Here is a 27702-nt window from a genome sequence, read left to right as displayed (position 1 = left end):
TTTTATTTAAACGTTTATTGGATTCTGGTGGCTTTTATAATAAAGAATACAGCTGATCTGCATGGTGGAGAGATTACATGGGAGGGGGAATCATTTGAGGGAGTAAAGAGAAATGACTGTACATTTGCGTTAGTTGGGATAGCAATGTGGGACCAAGGTGTCAGTACTGTCTGGGGACATTATAGATTCACAAACATTCTCTTGTCAAAAGTGCAATAATGGATGACAGAGGTCACTGTCAGCAACTCTGCTACTACAATGTTCTCAATTTCTAAACTACAAAGATTGAACATTCATATTGCTTCATCCATCCAGTTCTTTTCAGTAGTCAGCGTACAGGGAAGACGGTTGGTACTGCTACAGTACTGTGTAAGGGCATTTCAAAAGGACATGTGAGTCACTCTCACAGTTATGCTTTAAGTACGTTAGAGGTTATACATGTAAAATGTCCACTTGCAACTAGTGCCCAATGTGAATTACATGGCAGTAGTACCAACGGAATAGAAATTCACAATAAAACCTACTTATTAGAATTCTACATGAAGCTGCAAATTAGTTTTGTACAACTTCCTGTATCACGATTGGTTCTCGTCTGTGAGGTTGACAATAGCAAAAACATTAGCAATATAAAACGCATTCACGTCCTTGCAACAATCTTTTTCGGATTGTGATAAGCTGTACTAAGCCATTTTTAAGCGGTTGTAAGCAGTCTCCTTATAAAACCACAACGAAATGTAATTTATGGCTAAAATCTCATGTTGCGCCTTTAAATTACATACTCTATATTGCATATCTCCACTGGTTCTTCTTTTCAAGGATTTCTCACACTGCAGTCCATCCCACAGACCCTTCGGCTGAATAGAAGATGAGCCATGGAAATCCGTGCACTATAAACCCATTCCTCATCTTCCATAGATCAGCTCATCAGAACTCCATTGCCCATAACCTACTTTGATTACTGTTGCTCCTGTCATTTTTATTGCTCACATTATCATCACAGCAAAAACTCAATGGTGTATTGGAATCCTGCAGTAGCTATAGTCATGTTGCTGTAATGCCTGGGCAGCGTTGTGAACGCAGATCCCATTGGGAGAACTGGAGCAGTCTGTCCTACAGTACACGCATGTCTTCCGCTCAGTAGTGGTGTTTGCATAGTATCACTGTTCTCTTAGGAGTGTGAGTCAGTCAGGGATTCAGTGCCACAAGCTCAAATCCGTGACCTACCAGAGATAGTCCATTTACTACTGTCTATGATCTAACCATGCCATCTATCTGTTCTCATCTAGGACACCTGAGGTCATTCAACTTTACCCTCATGTTAAATATACAGCTATTTAGGTTCATTCACTCACCGCTCCACTGGTACACGACATCTCTGTGGTTTACATGTCTAGCACATCTTTAAGGTAAAGTTCCCAAAAGACCCTCCTGCCATTGCAACAAGCCAGTGCATGTATTTGAAGGGCTATGCTATGGGAACAGCAATACTGGGGCTTGTCCATATCAGAAAACTGCTTCAGTGATTGAGGGAGGTATATTTGTTATGTTTATACAATGACAGATGCAGCAAGGTCCTAGACAATGGACATAGACATGAAGTTCTCCCCTGAACACGCACGTTTTCACACACACTGGAGGTATTTTGAAAACAAGACATTCAGCATCTTAAACGTGCCACCATTGGATATAGGCCATAGCAGTTCAATAGCGATTGATTTCAATAGTAACTTAGGAAACCCATGAAAGGAGTCCATTCCTGATCAGATGTGGCTTTCTCAGGGTTATCCCAGTTTGGCACAATAAATGGGCTGAATATGGGATATTAGTCGTGTGTCTATTCTACACTGTCCAGGAAAGATCTGTCCCCGTCTATCGCTCTACCTGCAACCGAACTGCTGCTCCATGCATCTCTTTGTGGTGTGGTTAGTGGAGGTGTCCGTAATGACTATAGATGAGGGACATCTGGTTTTCCGCACAGGCTGAATTTGTGTTGAATCAGGAGCCATGAATGAACCATCATAAATTCCGCTGCGCTGCAGCATGTCAGTACTTATTGCAGTGTGTCTACACATCGGTCTGGGTAAATGTGTTCAGAACAACAAAGAGACAGTTATTTGTAAGTGGACATACAATAGGAATATGTGGGGTGTGTTTCTGTCTGATGTTCAAGCCAGTGAACCCACTACCTAATAGTTTCCAGTGCATTGCCTTGCCAACCACTGGATGTGGTGAGGGTCGGCATGATATGAGCAGATTTGGAAGCAGCTTCAAAGCAGAACTAAACACATCACACGTGGTTAAATGTGGGATTCCAGGAAAGAACACGACAGGGTACATTTCTATTGTCAGGCATTGTGCCTCTACATCTGCCTTAGGGTTTCACATGCTTATAAACGCATTAAGGTTATTTGTCTTAAAAGCAGCATTATTAGAGGTTTATTCCTTTTTCTAGAGGGTTGGCTAAGGGGTTGTCTATCATTTCATTCATCAGCTTGTAGTATTATTCCTTTGCGTTTTGCTGCATTTGGTAAATGGTTTTGCAGTATTTAGTCTTCCTACCAGCAGAGGAAGATAGAAGCGCTAACAGGCACCAGTGTTTTATATCAAGCAAAGAAAATGTATAATGTTCTGAACTGGATCCTTTCTCACTCCTCACCGCAGCAAAACCCTTTAGAGACCCTAGTTTCTAAATATGATACAACAGGGTTAATGAATGACTTTTGGAATAGCAGAGTTAATATTGTATTCTAAACAGCACTAAACTAAAGCTGATGCGAATCAGTGGTATTGTGCAATAGGACTGAAGCTGGATCTGAAGTGGCATAATGCCACTGGAGATTGAATTAAACTGTGAATAATATCCCATACATTTTCTTCAAACACACCGTTCGATTGTGTAGACAGTTTCAGTTGAACCCAGGGCAGTGGGGTTGGTTGGTGGAGAGAGGAGTAGGATCCAGCACAGTTTAAACAGCATTATTACATAGCATTATTCCTCGTCTTAAGCATATATTTTCGTTTTAATATAATATGAAAAACAGTCCTAGGTTCAGGTCTTAATTTGAAAAAAAAGAAGATATATCAACTAGAACGTATGGGAGCGGTTTCCGGGACACAGCCTAAGCTTATTGGACTAACAAACACTTTCAATGAAGTATCTCCATCAGACGTGCTTCTCAGTCCAAAAAACCTGCCCAAGAAGCCTGCCCATGGAGTCACATGTCAATACACATGTTTATGCATAAAAATACAGTATATGCATAGATATAACTGTATATTTATATATGGATGTACATACATGCAAGTACTCTCATTTCTTCTTTGGTGTCAGTGGTTTCGAAGTTTTGGATCCTGAGACATTGTTTGTTTCATCAGCTGAGGAAGATTGTACAAGGCACTCGATCTTTCTGTGGACGGGAGGAGCAGAGGAGAGAGGAGGGTTAGAAGAGACACCTGTTTTTCCCACGTAATTTTATCATTGTAGCCCGCCTGTATTGATGCTTTACTACAGTTTGGGGGCACTGAGATGAGCTAAAGGTGTTTCTCTGTGTGGATGGCCAGTTGGTCTCCATGGCCCTATCTGTCTTACTCACTTCCTCTCCTCGATTTTGAAGAGAACGAAAAGGATGAAGTTCTTCACCAGCATGAAAGTCATCAGCAGGGCGATGGCTCCGCCCACTGCAGAAGCAATTATGATGGTGAGAGTGTTGTCCACCACTCGTACTGCAGAGAAGGAACCAGGGAGAGGAGAAGGTAGACGCTGATCAGACAAACAGTACCTACCTACAGTGCATCGTCTACACAGCACAACACATCTAGACGTTGTTGCTTATGGTACCCGACTACCCGCCCAGCATTTCCAAGTTTAGCACCAGAACACCTGTACTGCCTGTCTGGAGTAAAGCAAAGAGAACACTAGTTAATACTCACACTCGTCCACCACGACAAGGGTAAAGATAGCGCTGTGGTTCTTGCCCTTCTCTTTGGGGTTGCGTCCGAAGCAGGTGTACTGGCCCTCGTCCTCAAAGGTGATGTTCCAAAGCAGGATGGAGATGTTGTTGTGATCACTGGTGCCGATAAACTCCACCCGCTCCCGGTAGATACTCACTGGATGAGGATCCATCCCGTCTGACGGAATCACAGACTCACACACCTGAGAGGGCCAGGCAGCCATCAATCACACGTGTGTGTGTGTGTGTGTGTGTGTGTGTGTGTGTGTGTGTGTGTGTGTGTGTGTGTGTGTGTGTGTGTGTGTGTGTGTGTGTGTGTGTGTGTGTGTGTGTGTGTGTGTGTGTGTGTGTGTGAAAGTGAGTGAGATATTGAGTGAGGGTATGTGTGCTAAGGTGCGGTGAGTCCAGTTCAAGTGTTCAGCAGACTGATTTTCTTGTAGATAGAAACTGTCTCTGAGCCTACTGGTATCAGACCTCATGCTCCGATACCGGCGGCCTGACAGTAAGGGAGTGAACAGCTCATGGCTGGAGTGTGTGGGGTCCTTATTAATGCTGCAGGGCTTCCTCAGGCACCGTTTCAAGTAGATGTCCTGGATGGGTGGGAGCACAGTTCCAGGCCGTCTTCATCACCCGCTGGAGGGCCTTGCGGTTGCTTCCTGAAGTCAACAATCAACTCCTTTGTTTTGCTGACGTTGAGGGAGAGGTTTTTGTCCTGTCACCACAATGCCAGTTCACTTACTTCCCCTCTATAGACTGACTCCTTGTTGTTTATCAGGCCTCCAATCGTGGTGTCGTTAGCAAAGTTGATGATGGAGTAGCAAAGCCACACGTTCATGGGTGAAGAGGAAGTACAGCAGAGGGCTGAGGACACACCCCCTGGGAAGCCCCTGTGTTAAGAGTCAGTGTGGAGGAGGTGTGGTTGCCAGTCTTCACAGCCTGTGGTCTGCCCATCAGGAGGTCCAGGACCCATTTGCAGAGGGTGGTGTCCAGCCCCGGGGCTCCGAGCTTGGTGTCGAGCTTGGATGAAACAATAGTGTTGAACGCTAAACTCTAGCCAATGAACAGCATTCTCACATAATATATGCCATTTAGCGGACGCTTTTATCCAAAGCGACTTACAGTCATGTGTGCATACATTCTACGTATGGGTGGTCCCGGGAATCGAACCCACTACCCTGGCGTTACAAGCGCCATGCTCTACCAACTGAGCTACAGAAGGACATAGGTGTTCCTCTTTTCCAGATGTGTTACGGCCGTGTGAATATCGATGGAAATGGTATCTTCTGCGTATCTACTGGAGCGGTAAGGAAATTGGAGTGGGTCCAGTGTGCCTGGTATGCTGGCCTTGATGTGGGCCATGACCTGCCTCTGGAAGCATTTCATGATGACCGAGGTGAGTGCGACGCGGCATGTCACCTTGTTTTTCTTGGGCTCTGGGACGATGGTGGTCTCCTTGAAGCAGGTGGGGACTATGGCCTGGGAGAGCGAAAGCACCTTGTTGTCCAGAGTAGCATGAGTCTCCCTCGATGACTCAGTATTGTCGGCCTCGAAGCGAACATAGAATGTGTTAAGTTCTGCTAGGAGAGAGGCTTTGGTGGTCACCACAGAGACGGATTTTGCCTTTGTAGTCTTGATGGTTTGTTGTCCTTGCCACATGCGTCATGAGTCTGAGTTGTGAAATATCAATTCAAGTTGAAGCATGTATTGTCTTTTTTCTTTCATAATAGATTTGCGGAGCTCGTACCTGCTTGCCTTGTATGCATCACCCGCCACCGAGTCATCGGGGTTCATTCTGCTGACATTGAATGCTGCATTACAGGCTCTCAGCATGGTACGGATATCTCCGTTCGTCCAGGGTTTTTGGTTGGGGTATGTCAGGTATGTTATTGTGGGTGGGTGTCTGTACCTGTGTAAATGTTCACTATTTGTGCTTTATAGTTTGTTTTTTTGTTGTTGTTGTTTTTTACAGTGTAGCACCTGGCAGCACTCATTTTTATTGACTGTACCTGGGCTCTCTTGGGTATGTGAGACAGTTGGTAGAGAGTGTGTGTGTGTAACTCAGGGGAAAGAAAGCTACTTACTCACACACACACACGCGCACACACACACAGACACTTCCTGGATTGGCTGCTCTGACGGATTGTTCCCGTCTTGTTGGGAACAATTAGCGGGGAATGGAGTGGTGAATATTTCATGAAGAGCAAGGTAGAAAAAGAAAACAGAGGATGAAAGAAAAAAAAGCTTATTCCACTTAGCAGAGCGCAATGAGGGAGCAACCTCACCCACCCTGCTGTCTTCCCCTGCCTCACCCACCCTGCTGTCTTCCCCTGCCTCACCCACCCTGCTGTCTTCCCCTGCCTCACCCACCCTGCTGTCTTCCCCTGCCTCACCCACCCTGCTGTCTTCCCCTGCCTCACCCACCCTGCTGTCTTCCCCTGCCTCACCCACCCTGCTGTCTTCCCCTGCCTCACCCACCCTGCTGTCTTCCCCTGCCTCACCCACCCTGCTGTCTTCCCCTGCCTCACCCACCCTGCTGTCTTCCCCTGCCTCACCCACCCTGCTGTCTTCCCCTGCCTCACCCACCCTGCTGTCTTCCCCTGCCTCACTCACTCTCTCCACAGCTCTCTCTGCCTTTCTATAGTCCCTCACCCACCCTGCTGTCTTCCCCTGCCTCACCCACCCTGCTGTCTTCCCCTGCCTCACTCACTCTCTCCACAGCTCTCTCTGCCTTTCTATAGTCCCTCACCCACCCTGCTGTCTTCCCCTGCCTCACCCACCCTGCTGTCTTCCCCTGCCTCACTCACTCTCTCCACAGCTCTCTCTGCCTTTCTATAGTCCCTCACCCACCCTGCTGTCTTCCCCTGCCTCACCCACCCTGCTGTCTTCCCCTGCCTCACTCACTCTCTCCACAGCTCTCTCTGCCTTTCTATAGTCCCTCACCCACCCTGCTGTCTTCCCCTGCCTCACCCACCCTGCTGTCTTCCCCTGCCTCACTCACTCTCTCCACAGCTCTCTCTGCCTTTCTATAGTCCCTCACCCACCCTGCTGTCTTCCCCTGCCTCACCCACCCTGCTGTCTTCCCCTGCCTCACTCACCCTGCTGTCTTCCCCTGCCTCACCCACCCTGCTGTCTTCCCCCTGTCTTCCCCCTCACCCACCCTGCTGTCTTCCCCTGCCTCACCCACCCTGCTGTCTTCCCCTGCCTCACCCACCCTGCTGTCTTCCCCTGCCTCACCCACCCTGCTGTCTTCCCCTGCCTCACCCACCCTGCTGTCTTCCCCTGCCTCACCCACCCTGCTGTCTTCCCCTGCCTCACCCACCCTGCTGTCTTCCCCTGCCTCACCCACCCTGTCTTGTCTTCCCCTGCCTCACCCACCCTGCTGTCTTCCCCTGCCTCACCCACCCTGCTGTCTTCCCCTGCCTCACCCACCCTGCTGTCTTCCCCTGCCTCACCCACCCTGCTGTCTTCCCCTGCCTCACCCACCCTGCTGTCTTCCCCTGCCTCACCCACCCTGCTGTCTTCCCCTGCCTCACCCACCCTGCTGTCTTCCCCTGCCTCACCCACCCTGCTGTCTTCCCCTGCCTCACCCACCCTGCTGTCTTCCCCTGCCTCACCCACCCTGCTGTCTTCCCCTGCCTCACCCACCCTGCTGTCTTCCCCTGCCTCACCCACCCTGCTGTCTTCCCCTGCCTCACCCACCCTGCTGTCTTCCCCTGCCTCACCCACCCTGCTGTCTTCCCCTGCCTCACCCACCCTGCTGTCTTCCCCTGCCTCACTCACCCTGCTGTCTTCCCCTGCCTCACCCACCCTGCTGTCTTCCCTGCCTCACCCACCCTGCTGTCTTCCCCTGCCTCACCCACCCTGCTGTCTTCCCCTGCCTCACCCACCCTGCTGTCTTCCCCTGCCTCACCCACCCTGCTGTCTTCCCCTGCCTCACCCACCCTGCTGTCTTCCCCTGCCTCACCCACCCTGCTGTCTTCCCCTGCCTCACCCACACCCACCCTGCTGTCTTCCCCTGCCTCACCCACCCTGCTGTCTTCCCCTGCCTCACCCACCCTGCTGTCTTCCCCTGCCTCACCCACCCTGCTGTCTTCCCCTGCCTCACCCACCCTGCTGTCTTCCCCTGCCTCACTCACCCTGCTGTCTTCCCCTGCCTCACCCACCCTGCTGTCTTCCCCCCTGCCTCACCCACCCTGCTGTCTTCCCCTGCCTCACCCACCCTGCTGTCTTCCCCTGCCTCACCCACCCTGCTGTCTTCCCCTGCCTCACCCACCCTGCTGTCTTCCCCTGCCTCACCCACCCTGCTGTCTTCCCCTGCCTCACCCACCCTGCTGTCTTCCCCTGCCTCACCCACCCTGCTGTCTTCCCCTGCCCACAGTCTTCCCCTGCCTCACCCACCCTCTGTCTTCCCCTTTCTACCCTGCTGTCCCTCACCCACCCTGCTGTCTTCCCCTGCCTCACCCACCCTGCTGTCTTCCCCTGCCTCACTCACCCTGCTGTCTTCCCCTGCCTCACCCACCCTGCTGTCTTCCCCTGCCTCACCCACCCTGCTGTCTTCCCCTGCCTCACCCACCCTGCTGTCTTCCCCTGCCTCACCCAGCCTGCTGTCTTCCCCTGCCTCACCCACACCCTGCTGTCTTCCCCTGCCTCACCCACCCTGCTGTCTTCCCCTGCCTCACCCACCCTGCTGTCTTCCCCTGCCTCACCCACCCTGCTGTCTTCCCCCTGCCTCACCCACCCTGTCTTCCCCTGCCTCACCCACCCTCTGTCCCCTGCCTCACCCACCCTGCTGTCTTCCCCTGCCTCACCCACCCTGCTGTCTTCCCCTGCCTCACCCACCCTGCTGTCTTCCCCTGCCTCACCCACCCTGCTGTCTTCCCCTGCCTCACCCACCCTGCTGTCTTCCCCTGCCTCACCCACCCTGCTGTCTTCCCCTGCCTCACCCACCCTGCTGTCTTCCCCTGCCTCACCCACCCTGCTGTCTTCCCCTGCCTCACCCACCCTGCTGTCTTCCCCTGCCTCACCCACCCTGCTGTCTTCCCCTGCCTCACCCACCCTGCTGTCTTCCCCTGCCTCACCCACCCTGCTGTCTTCCCCTGCCTCACCCACCCTGCTGTCTTCCCCTGCCTCACCCACCCTGCTGTCTTCCCCTGCCTCACCCACCCTGCTGTCTTCCCCTGCCTCACCCACCCTGCTGTCTTCCCCTGCCTCACCCACCCTGCTGTCTTCCCCTGCCTCACTCACCCTCTGTCTTCCACAGCTCTCTCTGCCTTTCTATAGTCCCCCTCACCCACCCTGCTGTCTTCCCCTGCCTCACCCACCCTGCTGTCTTCCCCTGCCTCACTCACTGTCTTCCCCTCCACAGCTCTCTCTGCCTTTCTATAGTCCCTCACCCACCCTGCTGTCTTCCCCTGCCTCACCCACCCTGCTGTCTTCCCCTGCCTCACTCACTCTCTCCACAGCTCTCTCTGCCTTTCTATAGTTCCTCACCCACCCTGCTGTCTTCCCCTGCCTCACCCACCCTGCTGTCTTCCCCTGCCTCACTCACTCTCTCCACAGCTCTCTCTGCCTTTCTATAGTCCCTCACCCACCCTGCTGTCTTCCCCTGCCTCACCCACCCTGCTGTCTTCCCCTGCCTCACTCACTCTCTCCACAGCTCTCTCTGCCTTTCTATAGTCCCTCACCCACCCTGCTGTCTTCCCCTGCCTCACCCACCCTGCTGTCTTCCCCTGCCTCACTCACCCTGCTGTCTTCCCCTGCCTCACCCACCCTGCTGTCTTACCCTGCCTCACCCACCCTGCTGTCTTCCCCTGCCTCACCCACCCTGCTGTCTTCCCCTGCCTCACTCACTCTCTCCACAGCTCTCTCTGCCTTTCTATAGTCCCTCACCCACCCTGCTGTCTTCCCCTGCCTCACCCACCCTGCTGTCTTCCCCTGTCCCTCACTCACCCTGCTGTCTTCTCCACAGCTCTCACTCCTGCCTTTCTATAGTCCCTCACCCACCCTGCTGTCTTCCCCTGCCTCACCCACCCTGCTGTCTTCCCCTGCCTCACTCACTCTCTCCACAGCTCTCTCTGCCTTTCTATAGTCCCTCACCCACCCTGCTGTCTTCCCCTGCCTCACCCACCCTGCTGTCTTCCCCTGCCTCACTCACCCTGCTGTCTTCCCCTGCCTCACCCACCCTGCTGTCTTCCCCTGCCTCACCCACCCTGCTGTCTTCCCCTGCCCCTGCCACCCACCCTGCTGTCTTCCCCTGCCTCACCCACCCTGCTGTCTTCCCCTGCCTCACCCAGCCTGCTGTCTTCCCCTGCCTCACCCACCCTGCTGTCTTCCCCTGCCTCACCCACCCTGCTGTCTTCCCCTGCCTCACCCACCCTGCTGTCTTCCCCTGCCTCACCCACCCTGCTGTCTTCCCCTGCCTCACCCACCCTGCTGTCTTCCCCTGCCTCACCCACCCTGCTGTCTTCCCCTGCCTCACCCACCCTGCTGTCTTCCCCTGCCTCACCCACCCTGCTGTCTTCCCTGCCTCACCCACCCTGTCCCCTGCCTCACCCACCCTGCTGTCTTCCCCTGCCTCACCCACCCTGCTGTCTTCCCCCTGCCTCACCCACCCTGCTGTCTTCCCCTGCCTCACCCACCCTGCTGTCTTCCCCTGCCTCACTCACCCTGCTGTCTTCCCCTGCCTCACTCACTCTCTCCACAGCTCTCTCTGCCTTTCTATAGTCCCTCACCCACCCTGCTGTCTTCCCCTGCCTCACCCACCCTGCTGTCTTCCCCTGCCTCACCCACCCTGCTGTCTTCCCCTGCCTCACCCACCCTGCTGTCTCCCCCTCCTCATAGTCCCTCACCCACCCTGCTGTCTTCCCCCTCCTCACCCACAGCCTGCTGTCTTTCTATAGTCCCTCACCCACCCTGCTGTCTTCTCCTGCCTCACTCACTCTCTCCACAGCTCTCTCTGCCTTTCTATAGTCCCTCACCCACCCTGCTGTCTTCCCCTGCCTCACTCACTCTCTCCACAGCTCTCTCTGCCTTTCTATAGTCCCTCACCCACCCTGCTGTCTTCCCCTGCCTCACTCACTCTCTCCACAGCTCTCTCTGCCTTTCTATAGTCCCTCACCCACCCTGCTGTCTTCCCCTGCCTCACTCACTCTCTCCACAGCTCTCTCTGCCTTTCTATAGTCCCTCACCCACCCTGCTGTCTTCCCCTGCCTCACTCACTCTCTCCACAGCTCTCTCTGCCTTTCTATAGTCCCTCACCCACCCTGCTGTCTTCCCCTGCCTCACTCACTCTCTCCACAGCTCTCTCTTTCTATAGTCCCTCACCCACCCTGCTGTCTTCCCCTGCCTCACTCACTCTCTCCACAGCTCTCTCTGCCTTTCTATAGTCCCTCACCCACCCTGCTGTCTTCCCCTGCCTCACTCACTCTCTCCACAGCTCTCTCTGCCTTTCTATAGTCCCTCACCCACCCTGCTGTCTTCCCCTGCCTCACTCACTCTCTCCACAGCTCTCTCTGCCTTTCTATAGTCCCTCACCCACCCTGCTGTCTTCCCCTGCCTCACTCACTCTCTCCACAGCTCTCTCTGCCTTTCTATAGTCCCTCACCAAACCTGCTCCTTCCCTCTGTCATTCAGAACAAGCAATGTACTGCATATTTTTGATTTACTTTTACCTTTATTTAACTAGGCAAGTCAGTTAAGAACAAATTCTTATTTTCAGTAATGGCCTAGGAACAGTGAGTTAACTGCCTTGTTCAGGGGCAGAAGGACAGGTTTTTACCTTGTCAGCTCAGGGATTCAATCTTGCAACCCTTCGGTTACTAGTCCAACACTCTAACCGCTAGGCTACCTGCCGCCATATGTGTACTCTACACGCTTGTGCCTTTGTGGTGTCTACGTACTTGTGCCTTTGTGGTGTCTACGTACTTGTGCCTTTGTGGTGTCTACGTACTTGTGCCTTTGTGGTGTCTACGTACTTGTGCCTTTGTGGTGTCTACGTACTTGTGCCTTTGTGGTGTCTACGTACTTGTGCCTTTGTGGTGTCTACCTTGTGCCTTTGTGGTGTCTACGTACTTGTGCCTTTGTGGTGTCTACGTACTTGTGCCTTTGTGGTGTCTACGTACTTGTGCCTTTGTGGTGTCTACGTACTTGTGCCTTTGTGGTGTCTACGTACTTGTGCCTTTGTGGTGTCTACGTACTTGTGCCTTTGTGGTGTCTACGTACTTGTGCCTTTGTGGTGTCTACGTACTTGTGCCTTTGTGGTGTCTACGTACTTGTGCCTTTGTGGTGTCTACGTACTTGTGCCTTTGTGGTGTCTACGTACTTGTGTGTCCTGTGCACATACGTTGTGTGTTAACCTTACATCCCTCACCCACTGAGACTCACTCAGAGCTCACACAGAGAGACTATATAATAGATAGACTATACAGTGCTTGTTGATTGACAGGTGCTGTTGGTCAGTAGAGGCTCAGTATAGCCTGTGGCCTGAGGTGACTGACTATAATACAATACACTACAGTTACTAGCTTCTATCTGTCAGTCAAGCTGTCCTCCCAGACCCCAGACAGGAGAAAAACAAACAACTCGTTAATTGATTTATTGATCGTTACCAGCCAATCAAATGGTTGAATTATTAATCAAATAATTAAGGATACTGTATGTAGATAAACCAAAAAAGTTATGTAGTGTAATGGCATTGATTGGGGACACCCAACACTTATATGTTGTCATGGCAATAATGGGAGCGTTAGTCATACTATGGAGGAGGATATTGATTGGCTGTCTGACAGCTTTAGTGTTCAGCCCATAATCTTCTCCTGCTGGTCTGGACTAGTCAGGGAAGGGTTTTGCAGGGGTTAACTCATGACTGTCACTGTGTAGCAGATTGTTTTGGGGCAGTTGTTATGCTTGGTTGTCCATACACAGCAAGAAGCAATGACCTTAGTGTAGCACCTTGGATGAATTTGGTATTTGAGGTCAGTGTTGTCTGAGGTAGGTAGGAAGTGTGATGTCTGTAACATCTTTGAATCCATAACACAGGGTTAGTAATCTAGTGCTCTCTAAGAAAGCTCCTTTACCCTATTCTCCTGTGTATTCTCCCTCAAATGAAGTGCAGGGATATAATGCACCATATTGACATTTGACAGACAGTACTTCAATAATGAAAAACAACAACAGTAGAAAATGACCCAGTGTGTCTATCCCTTTTGCAGACTCTATATGATCCATACATCAACAGACCATCTCACAGCCAGGTGCATTAATGCCTTTTGCTCATATCAGCAGTTCAGAGACCATTAAGAAGAGAGAAGAGCATTGATAGAACTGTGAAGCCTGTTGGATCAGACAGTAACTGATGACAAGCTGCTCCTATAGCAGAAGTCTCTACAGAACTACAAGACATCCAATAACGTACAGATGTCATTTAAGACAGTTTGCTACAACAGGAACATAATCCTGCAGCAACTGGAAATGTGAATTATGATGTGTATTATAATTCATGTACATTTTTTTTGTAGGGGTTGATACACTCTTTGTTGGGGCAAATCAAATTAAGATCATACATATTTATTGATTCAACAAATCCTAACAATGAAATGAGTTATTCGAATAGCGGTAAATCTCAGGTTATTGTGATATGATTTCACAAGAGCAAATCATTTGAAACAAAAAAGTGTTCAAAGTGTTATTATACTCAGAGTGCAGGTTAACAATGTTATTTGATAAATATTTTTAACTGATACACACACACACACACACACACACACACACACACACACACACACACACACACACACACACACACACACACACACACACACACACACACACACACACACACACACACACACACACACACACACACACACACACACACGCACACGCACGCACACACTGCCACATGCACGCATGCACACATACACGCACGCACACGCACACCCACACCCACACCCGCAGATTATCAGTGATTTTTATGTTCCCAGACACACAGAGGGAATTCAAAAGATATCATGAATGAAAGAGGGATGAAGTGAAAGAGAGACGGGAGAGAGGAATAAACATCCCCTTAGGGATGAAACAAGGGAGAAAGGGGGAGGGAAGGTGATGATGACTATCTCTGGTTTTATAGGTGTGCTCATATAACTCCTCCTCTCCTCTTCCTCCCGCCCCCACAGTTGAACATTTGACCGTCCCCACAGACCTGGCCCCATCTGTGTGACATCTGAGCTGACATGAATGACTGCAATTGTGTGGCTGCTGTGTTTTAATGGGCCAGGCCAGTTTTGACTCACCTTCTGCATAGTGCCGTTGTCATTGTACTGCCAGTTGAAGTAAAGGTTTTTGATGCCGATACAGCTGGCGTAGGTGCAGGGTAGCAGCACAGTACTGCCGTTCAGCGCCTCCATGAATGGGACCTTTCCTGTGGACATCTCCAGGCCCTGAGCAGACCACACACCTGGGAGGGAGGGAGGGAGGGAGGGAGAGGGGGGGGAGGAGGGGGGGAGGGAGGGAGGGGGAGGGAGGGGGGAGGGAGGGAGGGAGGGGGAGGGAGGGAGGGAGTGAGGGAGGGAGGGAGGGAGTGAGGGAGGGAGGAGGAGTGAGGGAGGGGGGGGAGGGAGGGGAGGGAGGGGAGGGAGGGAGGGAGGGAGGGAGGGGGAGGGAGGGAGGGAGGGAGGGAGGGAGGGAGGGAGGGAGGGAGGGAGGGAGGGAGGGAGGGAGGGAGGGAGGGAGGGGGAGGGAGGGAGGGAGGGGGAGGGAGGGGGAGGGAGGGAGGGGGAGGGAGGGAGGGGGAGGGAGGGAGGGAGGGAGGGAGGAGGGAGGGAGGGAGGGAGGGAGGGAGGGAGGGAGGGAGGGAGGGAGTGAGTGAGGGAGGGAGGGAGGGGAGGAGGGAGGGGGAGGGAGGGAGGGAGGGGGAGGGAGGGAGGGGAGTGAGGGAGGGAGGGAGGGGAGTGAGGGAGGGAGGGGGAGGGAGGGGGAGGGAGGGAGGGAGGGGGAGGGAGGGAGGGGGAAGGGAGGGAGGGAGGGGGAAGGGAGTGAGGGAGGGAGGAGGGAGGGAGGGAGGGGAGTGAGGGAGGGAGGGAGGGAGGGAGGGGAGGGAGGGAGGGAGGGAGGGAGGGAGGGAGGGAGGGAGGGAGGGAGGGAGGGAGGGAGGGAGGGAGGGAGGGAGGGAGGGAGGGAGGGAGGGAGGGAGGGAGGGAGGGAGGGAGGGAGGGAGGCAGAATCTATAAGGTGGTACACAATACTCCTTCAGAGATCCAGAGAGGGAAAAGACAACACACCTGAGTTAGAAAGGAAAGTACACTGTCTACTCATGTGGTTTCCACATTTCAATGGATACTGTTTCCAGAATTAAATTGTTCCCAAAATATTGTCCCTTTTACTTAACAAGTGCACAACAAGCCAGCTCCTCTATTTTACAATCGTGTAAAATGTTGCTGCACTCTGTGAAAGAGGGGAGGGAGGAGAGAGAGAGATGTATCCCTGGTCCATTCCCAGGTTACTATAGCTCATCCATTGACATAGAGCTTGTCAAAAACAATTGAGTGATAATCCCCTACCCGTCTAACCTATCCCTCCTTAACTGACCCTGCAAACTATCAGGCGCTAGAAGATTGTCTGAACTCAACAGAGGGTCAATATCATTTCTGCTTCTGACGTTTGCCTTTGACCTAACCCCAGATCATTACTGACAGAAAGATAGGAACAGCGAAACCCATTTTACCACTGAAACATACACAAGTTCAACTATTGTACAGTGCATATTGCAGTAAGATATGACAAATATATACACTTCCATACATGCATTTGCATACACCCCCACCACAAACACACACAGGTACAAACACTGTCTACCCAATTCACAGACTGTCTGTCTGTCTGTCTGTCTGTCTGTCTGTCTGTCTGTCTGTCTGTCTGTCTGTCTGTCTGTCTGTCTGTCTGTCTGTCTGTCTGTCTGTCTGTCTGTCTGTCTGTCTGTCTGTCTGTCTGTCTGTCTGTCTGTCTGTCTGTCTGTCTGTCTGTCTGTCTGTCTGTCTGTCTGTCTGTCTGTCTGTCTGTCTGTCTGTCTGTCTGTCTGTCTGTGTGTGTGTGTGTGTGTCTGTCTTCCAGTCTGTGTGTGTCTGTCTTTCTGTGTGTGTCTGTCTTTCTGTGTGTGTGTCTGCCTGCCTGCCTGCCTGCCTGCCTGCCTGCCTGCCTGCCTGCCTGCTGCCTGCCTGCCTGCCTGCCTGCCTGCCTGCCTGCCTAAGTTGGTAAAAAGTATTAAATAAAGTTTCCATTACTGTGTGTATGTGCATGCTCACACTGTTTGTGATTGATTGTACAATTATGTAGGAGTTTATATTTATATCAGGCATGTTATGTACAGTTACAAGTGTGTGTGTGTGTGGTATTTTATTACAGTGTTTGGGATGTTGTGAGGCCATTTAACTTAATGCAGGCTCATTAAACTCAGTAATTATCAAATGAGTTCAGGCTCATCTCCCTCTTTAAAGGAATCAAAATAACGCAGGTCCCACCACCTCTTTAACACAATCCAGATAATGCCGACACCAACACTTCTCAAGTGGTCCTAAAGATGATGGATGGTTAGTCTGGTTACATACACTCCCTGGGACTCTACAGTAATGCTGCTCCCACACTTTCTCCCTCTGCCCAGTCCTCTCCTCCAATTCCCTGAACAATAGTATTACCTGCCCTGTCCCTTCTGTCCCATTTTCTCTTGCTCTATTTGTCCCTCTGCAGCCCCCATTCCTCAAAATTCCTCCCCCCACTGTTTTTACATCACCCCTCAGCTGTGTGACATCATCAATAACCGACTCAAGGTCAGGTTAGGACAAGCCACTCCCCCTGCAGTTTGGGACAATATAAGGATGTAGTGTGGGCTGCACAGTGAGGGAGAACATGTGTATGAATGCATAATTCCTTTGAAATGACTCACACATACTCTCTCTGCCCCAATGCAGCACAGTGATTCTGCAGAAACTCACTCAGGGCAGATGCACCTCTCTTTCTCGCTCTCTCTTTTGTCCTTCACTCTCCATTTCTTTCACTGTCATTTGGTTCTCTCTCCTTTTTCTCGCTCATATTCTTTCTCTGATACTCTGCATTGCGATTCTACTCTTGCCTCTGCATCTCTCTGTCTGTATATATTTCTCTGCTGTTTGGTGGCCATTAACATACTGTATAGTGGTAACTGAAGTTCCACAGGATATGGCTCAAAAGGGGCGAGTTAACATTGCGAGAGGAGAAAGAAAGTAAGACACAGATGCAGGAAGGAGGACTCAACCCCATCCCATTCTCCATTCAGAGCTAAAGCTGGACATCTTACGTGGTGAGTCCCAGAAAAAGACCCGCCTAAACTCCCCTATGGATTGTGTCAGCAGCAGTCTCCATTGAGTTTCTGATCTAATGGCTTTGTTTCCAAACAGTCATTTGTGAGGTTCTCTCATACACTCTACTTCCTAACCTGCATGTGTCTCTTTCAAGAACACATCAAGCATGACACTTCATAGACCTACCTGTTTAGGTCTATACAATCCATAGAACCAGAACATTTTAGACCAACCTTTTACTTATTCAGCAAATCATCAAAACTATCAGCCTTCATGTCCTACATGATCCAGCAATCGTGTGCATATGAAATAGTTGAATTGCAGCCAACGAGGCACATCATTTGGCTAAGATAGTGAATTGGGCTTCACAGGGGCGGAGGGAGGGGAGGGGTGTAATGCTGGACTGATCCTGCGGTCCTGTTGGCTCAGAGCGTGAGAACATCAGAGCCTCCTGACTGAGCCTGGCAGACAGCTCCTGATCTGTTCAGCTGTCTGTTAGGAACAGGGTAATATCACCCTGATATTATTACCCTGATAATTCACATAACAGATGCTGCTGCCATGACGCCCTCCCTTCATCTCAGAGCAGTTCCCATTTCCCCACTGCATTATTACTCTATTCACCTGGGTCTGGGTAACACTGATGTTGTTACCCAGAAACAACCTGACTCCTCTCATCACACTGACGTTGTTACCCAGAAACAACCTGACTCCTCTCATCACACTGATGCTGTTACCCAGAAACAACCTGACTCCTCTCATCACACTGACGTTGTTACCCAGAAACAACCTGACTCCTCTCATCACACTGATGTTGTTACCCAGAAACAACCTGACTCCTCTCATCACACTGATGTTGTTACCCAGAAACAACCCGACTCCTCTCATCACACTGACGTTGTTACCCAGAAACAACCTGACTCCTCTCATCACACTGATGTTGTTACCCGGAAACAACCTGACTCCTCTCATCACACTGATGTTGTTACCCAGAAACAACCTGACTCCTCTCATCACACTGACGTTGTTACCCAGAAACAACCTGACTCCTCTCATCACACTGACGTTGTTACCCAGAAACAACCTGACTCCTCTCATCACACTGACGTTGTTACCCGGAAACAACCTAACTCCTCTCATCACACTGATGTTGTTACCCAGAAACAACCTGACTCCTCTCATCACACTGACGTTGTTACCCAGAAACAACCTGACTCCTCTCATAACACTGATGTTGTTACCCAGAAACAACCTGACTCCTCTCATCACACTGACGTTGTTACCCAGAAACAACCTGACTCCTCTCATCACACTGACGTTGTTACCCAGAAACAACCTGACTCCTCTCATAACACTGACGTTGTTACCCAGAAACAACTTGACTCCTCTCATCACACTGATGTTGTTACCCGGAAACAACCTGACTCCTCTCATCACACTGATGTTGTTACCCAGAAACAACCTGACTCCTCTCATCACACTGATGTTGTTACCCAGAAACAACCTGACTCCTCTCATCACACTGATGTTGTTACCCGGAAACAACCTGACTCCTCTCATCACACTGATGTTGTTACCCGGAAACAACCTGACTCCTCTCATCACACTGATGTTGTTACCCGGAAACAACCTGACTCCTCTCATCACACTGATGTTGTTACCCGGAAACAACCTGACTCCTCTCATCACACTGACGTTGTTACCCAGAAACAACCTGACTCCTCTCATCACACTGACGTTGTTACCCAGAAACAACCTGACTCCTCTCATAACACTGATGTTGTTACCCAGAAACAACCTGACTCCTCTCATCACACTGATGTTGTTACCCAGAAACAACCTGACTCCTCTCATCACACTGACGTTGTTACCCAGAAACAACCTGACTCCTCTCATAACACTGACGTTGTTACCCAGAAACAACTTGACTCCTCTCATCACACTGATGTTGTTACCCGGAAACAACCTGACTCCTCTCATCACACTGATGTTGTTACCCAGAAACAACCTGACTCCTCTCATCACACTGATGTTGTTACCCAGAAACAACCTGACTCCTCTCATCACACTGATGTTGTTACCCGGAAACAACCTGACTCCTCTCATCACACTGATGTTGTTACCCGGAAACAACCTGACTCCTCTCATCACACTGATGTTGTTACCCGGAAACAACCTGACTCCTCTCATCACACTGATGTTGTTACCCGGAAACAACCTGACTCCTCTCATCACACTGATGTTGTTACCCAGAAACAACTTGACTCCTCTCATAACACTGATGTTGTTACCCAGAAACAACCTGACTCCTCTCATCACACTGATGTTGTTACCCAGAAACAACCTGACTCCTCTCATCACACTGATGTTGTTACCCAGAAACAACCTGACTCCTCTCATCACACTGATGTTGTTACCCGGAAACAACCTGACTCCTCTCATCACACTGACGTTGTTACCCAGAAACAACCTGACTCCTCTCATCACACTGACGTTGTTACCCAGAAACAACCTGACTCCTCTCATCACACTGATGTTGTTACCCAGAAACAACCTGACTCCTCTCATCACACTGACGTTGTTACCCAGAAACAACCTGACTCCTCTCATCACACTGATGTTGTTACCCGGAAACAACCTGACTCCTCTCATCACACTGATGTTGTTACCCTGACTCCTCTCATCACACTGAAACAACCTGACTCCTCTCATCACACTGATGTTGTTACCCAGAAACAACCTGACTCCTCTCATCACACTGATGTTGTTACCCAGAAACAACCTGACTCCTCTCATCACACTGATGTTGTTACCCGGAAACAACCTGACTCCTCTCATCACACTGATGTTGTTACCCAGAAACAACCTGACTCCTCTCATCACACTGATGTTGTTACCCAGAAACAACCTGACTCCTCTCATCACACTGATGTTGTTACCCAGAAACAACCTGACTCCTCTCATAACACTGATGTTGTTACCCAGAAACAACCTGACTCCTCTCATCACACTGATGTTGTTACCCAGAAACAACCTGACTCCTCTCATCACACTGACGTTGTTACCCAGAAACAACCTGACTCCTCTCATCACACTGACGTTGTTACCCAGAAACAACCTGACTCCTCTCATCACACTGACGTTGTTACCCAGAAACAACCTGACTCCTCTCATCACACTGATGTTGTTACCCAGAAACAACCTGACTCCTCTCATCACACTGATGTTGTTACCCGGAAACAACCTGACTCCTCTCATCACACTGATGTTGTTACCCAGAAACAACCTGACTCCTCTCATCACACTGACGTTGTTCACACCAGAAACAACCTGACTCCTCTCATCACACTGACGTTGTTACCCAGAAACAACCTGACTCCTCTCATCACACTGATGTTGTTATCACCTGAGAAACAACCTGACTCCTCTCATCACACTGATGTTGTTACCCAGAAACAACCTGACTCCTCTCATCACACTGATGTTGTTACCCAGAAACAACCTGACTCCTCTCATCACACTGATGTTGTTACCCAGAAACAACCTGACTCCTCTCATCACACTGATGTTGTTACCCAGAAACAACCTGACTCCTCTCATCACACTGATGTTGTTACCCAGAAACAACCTGACTCCTCTCATCACACTGATGTTGTTACCCAGAAACAACCTGACTCCTCTCATCACACTGATGTTGTTACCCAGAAACAACCTGACTCCTCTCATCACACTGATGTTGTTACCCAGAAACAACCTGACTCCTCTCATCACACTGATGTTGTTACCCAGAAACAACCTGACTCCTCTCATCCCAGAAACACTGATGTTGTTACCCAGAAACAACCTGACTCCTCTCATCACACTGATGTTGTTACCCAGAAACAACCTGACTCCTCTCATCACACTGACGTTGTTATCCCAGAAACAACCTGACTCCTCTCATCACACTGACGTTGTTACCCGGAAACAAGAAACTGAACCTGAAACAACCTGACTCCTCTCATCACACTGATGTTGTTACCCAGAAACAACCTGACTCCTCTCATCACACTGATGTTGTTACCCAGAAACAACCTGACTCCTCTCATCACACTGATGTTGTTACCCAGAAACAACCTGACTCCTCTCATCCACTGATGTTGAAACAACCTGACTCCTCTCATCACACTGATGTTGTTACCCAGAAACAACCTGATCACACTCGTTGTTCATCACACTGATGTTGTTACCCAGAAACAACCTGACTCCTCTCATCACACTGATGTTGTTACCCAGAAACAACCTGACTCCTCTCATCACACTGATGTTGTTACCCAGAAACAACCTGACTCCTCTCATCACACTGATGTTGACTTCATCACACAGAAACAACCTGACTCCTCTCATCACACTGATGTTGTTACCCAGAAACAACCTGACTCCTCTCATCACACTGATGTTGTTACCCAGAAACAACCTGACTCCTCTCATCACACTGATGTTGTTACCCAGAAACAACCTGACTCCTCTCATCACACTGATGTTGTTACCCAGAAACAACCTGACTCCTCTCATCACACTGATGTTGTTACCCAGAAACAACCTGACTCCTCTCATCACACTGATGTTGTTACCCAGAAACAACTTGACTACTTTCTTTCGATGTTCTTTACCATTTGGCCATCAGATCAGACCAATGCTCCTCATAGGACACATCACTGTACTTCGTATACCCAAAATTTCTACTGCAGCCCTCATCCTCCACATACAACACCCATTCTGCCAGTCACATTCTGTTACAGGTCCCCAATGCACACACATCCCTGGGTTGCTCCTCTTTTCAGTTCGCTGCAGATAGCAACTGGAACGAGCTGCAACAAACTCTCAAACTGACAGTTTTATCTCAATCTTTTAATTCAAAGACTCAATCACGGACACTCTTACTGACAGTTGTGGCTGCTTTGCGTGATGTCTCTACCTTCTTGCCCTTTATGCTGTTGTCTGTGCCCAATAATGTTTGTAACATGTTTTTTGCTGCTGCCATGTGGTGTTACTACCATGTTGTTGTCATGTGGTGTTACTACCATGTTGTTGTCATGTGGTGTTGCTACCATGTTGTTGTCATGTGGTGTTGCTACCATGTTGTTGTCATGTGGTGTTGCTACCATGTTGTGTTATCATGTGGTGTTGCTACCATGCTGTGTTGTCATGTGGTGTTACTACCATGTTGTTGTCATGTGGTGTTGCTACCATGTTGCTACCATGTTGTTGTCATGTGGTGTTGCTACCATGTTGTTGTCATGTGGTGTTGCTACCATGTTGTTGTCATGTGGTGTTGCTACCATGTTGTGTTGTCATGTGGTGTTGCTACCATGTTGTGTTATCATGTGGTGTTACTACCATGTTGTTGTCATGTGGTGTTGCTACCATGTTGTGTTGTCATGTGGTGTTGCTACCATGTTGTTGTCATGTGGTGTTGCTACCATGTTGTGTTGTCATGTGGTGTTGCTACCATGTTGTTGTCATGTGGTGTTGCTACCATGTTGTGTTGTCATGTGGTGTTGCTACCATGCTGTGTTGTCATGCTGTTCGGTCTCTCTTTATGTAGTGTTGTTTTTCTTTTCTTTTTTCATATATTTTTTCTTTAATTGATTTTGAATCCCCCGTCCCCGCAGGAGGCCTTTTGCCTTTTGGTAGGCCGTCATTGTAAATAAGAATTTGTTCTCAACTGACTTGCCTAGTTAAATAAAGGTTAAATAAAAAATAAAAAACTTGACTCCTTTCATCACACTGATATTGCTACCTGGAAACAACTTGACTCCAAGGTAAAAGCTAAAGAAAAATCAATGCAGTAACTTCATGTTGTACAAAGCTCTTAGTGTTGTGTGTTTAAAGGCAAAGTAAAATCATGTGTTAAATGTCTCACATCAATAAAGTCCTGTATTCATTTTAACCCGTTTAATTCTGATGAATACCACTGCTATGATAGACTGCTTGTGGCCCTGCATCATAACACTGTGGATGACATATCTAGTGACACACCTCTGAAGAGACACTAGGCCACTGCTGCAGCTTTCATGTTGTTATGTACAATGAGATGATAAAATCACCATTCAATATGTTCATCTGTGGTTACGTATGCCCAGTTATCCATCAAACATACTTCAGCGAGCAAACTGACAGCGTTTTCGAGCCACCACACAAATACAAATCTGATACCAAGTTTCGCCAATCAATCCACACAGTGAAAAGCCAGCTGCCAGTACTGAAAATCACTCTGCACTGAGAGCAAGGTTTTACCCGTGTTGAGTTCACTCTATGGAACAACAAAATGACGTCACACAGCAAAGACAGTACATGTTTCATAGTACACAATAGGGCAGTTGTGCTTTTGCAGAATTGGGAAAATTGCTCCATACTTCACTTAAGAGAGAGAGAGAGGGAATAGATGAAAAATAAGCACTAGGGAGATATATGACTGAGACAAAGAGGTCTTACTGAGCAGCAGAGTGATGATCAGGCTGGAGAACAGACACCTGGACCTGGGCTGCTCAGCCCCACTCCTCTGGACTTCCATGGCAGTCTGAACCCGTCCAAAACACCCCCTGCTGTGGGATCCAGCCCGGGGTCCGTTGGGCTGGAGTGATCCCGTCAAAAACTCCTCTGGTGGTCAGGTGGATGTAACCCAGAGTCCCACTGGTCTGGTTGTGTGTTGTGCCTGGGCGTCTGAGCTGATCCCACCCGAGGTACCACGTTCCACTGTGTGGTTAGCCAGTCCTGGTTGTGGTGCGTCTGACTGCCAGCCCCACAACACTCCTGTCAGAAGGACTGTCGGTTAGACAGAGGGCATGCAGAAAGAGAGAAAGAGTGAGAATGGGGAGGGAGGGGGAGGGTGGGGTGTCAGGGAAGGGGATGCAGACTTAAAAACAAACTCAAGACAAACTAAGTCAATCAGCTATGATCCTTCAGAGAGCACTCCTAAACTGAGAGAGATAGAGAGAGAGAGAGAGAGAGAGAGAGAGAGAGAGAGAGAGAGAGAGAGAGACGAGAGAAAAGAGAGAGAGAGAGAGGGAGGGAAGAGAGAGAGAGAAAAGAGAGAGAGAGAGGGAAAGAGAGAGAGAGAAAAGAGAGAGAGAGGAGAGAGAAAAGAGAGAGAGAGAGAGAGAAAAGAGAGAGAGAGAAAAAGAGAGAGAGAGGGAAGAGAGAGCGAGAGAAAAGAGAGAGAGGAAGAGAGAGAGAGGAAGAGAGAGAGAGAGAGACGAGAAAAGAGAGAGAAGGAAGAGAGAGATGAGAGAAAGAGAGAGAAGGAAGAGAGAGAGACGAGAGAGAGAAGAGAGAGAGAAGATAGAGAGAGAGAGAGAGAGAGAGAAAGAGAGAGAGAGAGGGGGAAGAGAGAGGGGGAAGAGAGAGAAAAAGAAGAGATAGAGAGAAGAGAGAGGGTGGGAGAGAGTAAAGTGGATGTAAAACAGTGTGTGCGCAGTGTGAGACAGTACTGCACCATACCTCTTCCTGTGGCTGTGTTCCCGAGAGGCTGGACCAGCAGGCTGACTACAGAGCACAGCTGAGTCAGTGAGGACAAACGCACGGCAGAGCAGGGGAGAATCACTGCGCACAGCCAGTGCATTCAAGTAGATTCCACCAGCCAGCGCTTCCTCTGCAGAGAAAGGCAGGCTGCAGCCCCAGTTAGAGAGAGAGAGAGAGAGAGAGAGAGAGAGAGAGAGAGAGAGAGAGAGAGAGAGAGAGAGAGAGAGAGAGAGAGAGAGAGAATGGACAGGAGGAGTGCTGATGCAGTAGCCCCGGTGACTTATGGCTGCTGGATCGGACGGTCCTGTTTCTTCTTCCTGGATAGCAGAGCCCCAGTTTCTTCTTCCCTTTGCCTGCTAGCCTACCCCTCTGGTTCTCTCTCAACTTTTCCCTGCTCTCTCTCTCTTGGCTCAGTGCCTTCCTGCCCTTCTCTCCCCTCGTTCCTTCTCCTCCTCTTAACCCCCCTCCCTCCCTGTCTCCCCCTCCCTCTCTTGACTCAGGGTGTGAATGCAGACGCAGGAAATTTTGTCAGAGTGCTTATGGAGATCAGAGAGTTCTGCAGGTTGGAGGGGGTGCTGTGATACAGACCAGGGACGCACTACCCTGTATTTAGAAACAACCTGGATGTAGAAATAGATATAACAGGATCCAACATTGATATATAGGTAACTGCCAAAATAAAGGAAACACTTGAGTAAATGAGGGCTACAAAGTATATTGAAAGCGGGTGCTTCCAAACAGGTGTGGTTTCTGAGTTAATGAAGCAATCAACATCCCATCATGCTTAGTGTGAGCAGTGATTATTTTGGCTACCATGGTTAGAAGAGATCTCAGTGACTTTGAAAGAGGGGTCTCAAATTAGCATAGGGGGTTTACATGATGTGTGTATGTGTGTGTCAGTCACCAGATCTCAACCCAATTCAACACTTATGGGAGAGTCTGGAGCTGCGTTTTCCACCACCATTAACAAAACACCAAATGATGGAATTTCTGGTGGAAGAATGGTGTCAGATCCCTCCTATAGAGTTCCAGAGACTTGTAGAATCTATGCCAATGCACATTGAAGCTGTTCTCGTGGCTCGTGGTGCCCAACTCCCTATTAAGACACTTTACAGGGTATGCTGGTGTTTCCTTTATTTAGCAGTTACCTGTGTGACAATGTCCCAATTATAAAAATTCTAAAAATGATTCATTCATCAATCACTCCCTTGAGTTACACTGTAACATGTGAACATACTTTACTCCTGTTATATCTGGTCTGTACCTGAATGAATGAGGGTGTGTTTACCTTTAATGTGAATGTCACTTTGGGAGCTCTCCCTCTCTCCTCCAGTGGAGGCTGCTGAGGGGAGTATGGCTCATAATAATGGCTGGAATGGTGCAGATAGAATGGCATCAACCACACAGATAATTGTATGTGGGGTTCAGAGACGATGTAGTCATTCAGAAATCATGTTTATACAATATTTCAACCAGTGAGTCAATGCAACTTATTACGTGAGTAGTTATATTTCTACTCCTGGACTTACTTAGACTTGCCATAACAAAAGGGATGAGGAAACCCTGATCCCATCCCACTGACTCCGCTCCAGCCATTACCACGAGCCCATCCTCCCAAAATAAGGTGCCACCAACCTCCTGTGCGCTCCTCACTCCCTCTCTCTGTACTCATCCTCCCCCTATGATAGATTGACAGAGTTTAGTTTCCTGTGGCTCTGCATTTCCCTCGCCCCTTCCCCAGGTTTTCACATGATGATATTGATATGGTGGAGGTGGGGGTCTGGATTAGTCGCTGTCCCCAGCCCTGCATGACCAGACCAGATATAACGACAGTGTTATATTCCCCTACATCAGGATAATTAGCATCTACAGCCACCAGTATACCCTCTGGTAAACAAGGAGCCAGGGAATGTGTGTGAGGGACGGGATGTGTGTTTGTGTGTGTGTGTGTGTGTGTGTGTGTGTGTGTGTGTGTGTGTGTGTGTGTGTGTGTGTGTGTGTGTGTGTGTGTGTGTGTGTGTGTGTGTGTGTGTGTGTGTGTGTGTGTGTGTGTGTGTGTGTGTGTGTGTGTGTGTGAGGGACGGGATGTGTGTTTGTGTGTGTGTGTGTGCATGTGCGTGTGAGTGAGAGTGCATGCCTGTGCAACGGTCCCTGTCCCTGTAAACACTCAGAAGGTCAAACCGGCGAACATAGCATAACGTTCTCATAACTCTGCAATGACACTAAGGTAATGTGGCTGGCAGTGCATTAAGATATGAGATGGGGATATCATCCCCTCTCTCTTTTACACACCCTTACTCATTCTTTCCATCTCACTCCTTTGCCTCTCCCCCTCTCATGTTCCCATACTTTTTGGATTGCATTGTGGAGAGAATCAGTACAAGTCTGGACCTCCCAGTTCCTGTCAGGAGTGGACCTACAGGATTCTACCTCAGCTGCTCGGCACAATTTGACCTTTATCAGTGTCATCATTAACTAACCGGATGGGTATCTGACTAACCAGCAGAGGACTTGTACTTTGAAAACTGTGGCCAGCTGGAGGTAACTGCCAGTAAAGCATGGTTCTGCTTCCGTTAATTGCATTGTGATCTGTTATTCACAAGGAAGGTTATTTCCTGTGTTTGGAACAATTTATTTCTAGTCTTTATAAGGGGTCGTGGAGAACATTTCACGAGCCGTCTACACATTTCTCTTTCAAACAGATTTAAATCAGTTACATGAAGTATGTTTTTTGCCTTTCATCTGTCAGTTAAGTACTTTCTGAAAATCTGTTAAAACAGGGAAGTTTCTAAGAAGTACTAGAAGTAGAGTTTTTCTGTAAATGGTGTGTAGATGCAGTGTGATGGGACACGGACAGGGAGAGGGAGGGCAGGTAGAGGTTGTTTATGCCAGGGTTTCTCTAACTCGGTCCTGGGGATTTC

The 27702-nt window shown here is 49.5% G+C and overlaps 1 protein-coding gene across 3 annotated transcripts; it reads right to left on the bottom strand.

Moving 5' to 3' along the window:
- On the bottom strand, positions 1-26785 carry LOC124009300 (sodium channel subunit beta-4-like). 3 transcript variants are annotated; one of them, XM_046320960.1, is made up of 6 exons: positions 24761-26785; positions 23756-24085; positions 14240-14403; positions 3931-4153; positions 3594-3723; positions 1-3407 (listed from the first exon to the last, which is right to left on the bottom strand). In XM_046320960.1, the coding sequence occupies exons 2-6, from the start codon at positions 23832-23834 to the stop codon at positions 3311-3313; spliced, it is 693 nt and encodes a 230-aa protein (XP_046176916.1). In that variant the 5' UTR covers positions 23835-24085; positions 24761-26785; the 3' UTR covers positions 1-3310. The 3 variants fall into 3 exon arrangements, with proteins under 3 accessions (XP_046176916.1, XP_046176926.1, XP_046176934.1); XM_046320970.1 differs by having other exon boundaries at positions 23756-24073; XM_046320978.1 differs by lacking the exon at positions 24761-26785 and having other exon boundaries at positions 23756-24221.
- Between the last annotated feature and the right edge of the window lie 917 nt (positions 26786-27702).

Source organism: Oncorhynchus gorbuscha, linkage group LG02 (genome assembly GCF_021184085.1).
Source record: "Oncorhynchus gorbuscha isolate QuinsamMale2020 ecotype Even-year linkage group LG02, OgorEven_v1.0, whole genome shotgun sequence".
Taxonomy (NCBI): Eukaryota; Metazoa; Chordata; class Actinopteri; order Salmoniformes; family Salmonidae; genus Oncorhynchus; species Oncorhynchus gorbuscha.
This window is presented reverse-complemented; position numbering and strand designations above follow the sequence as displayed.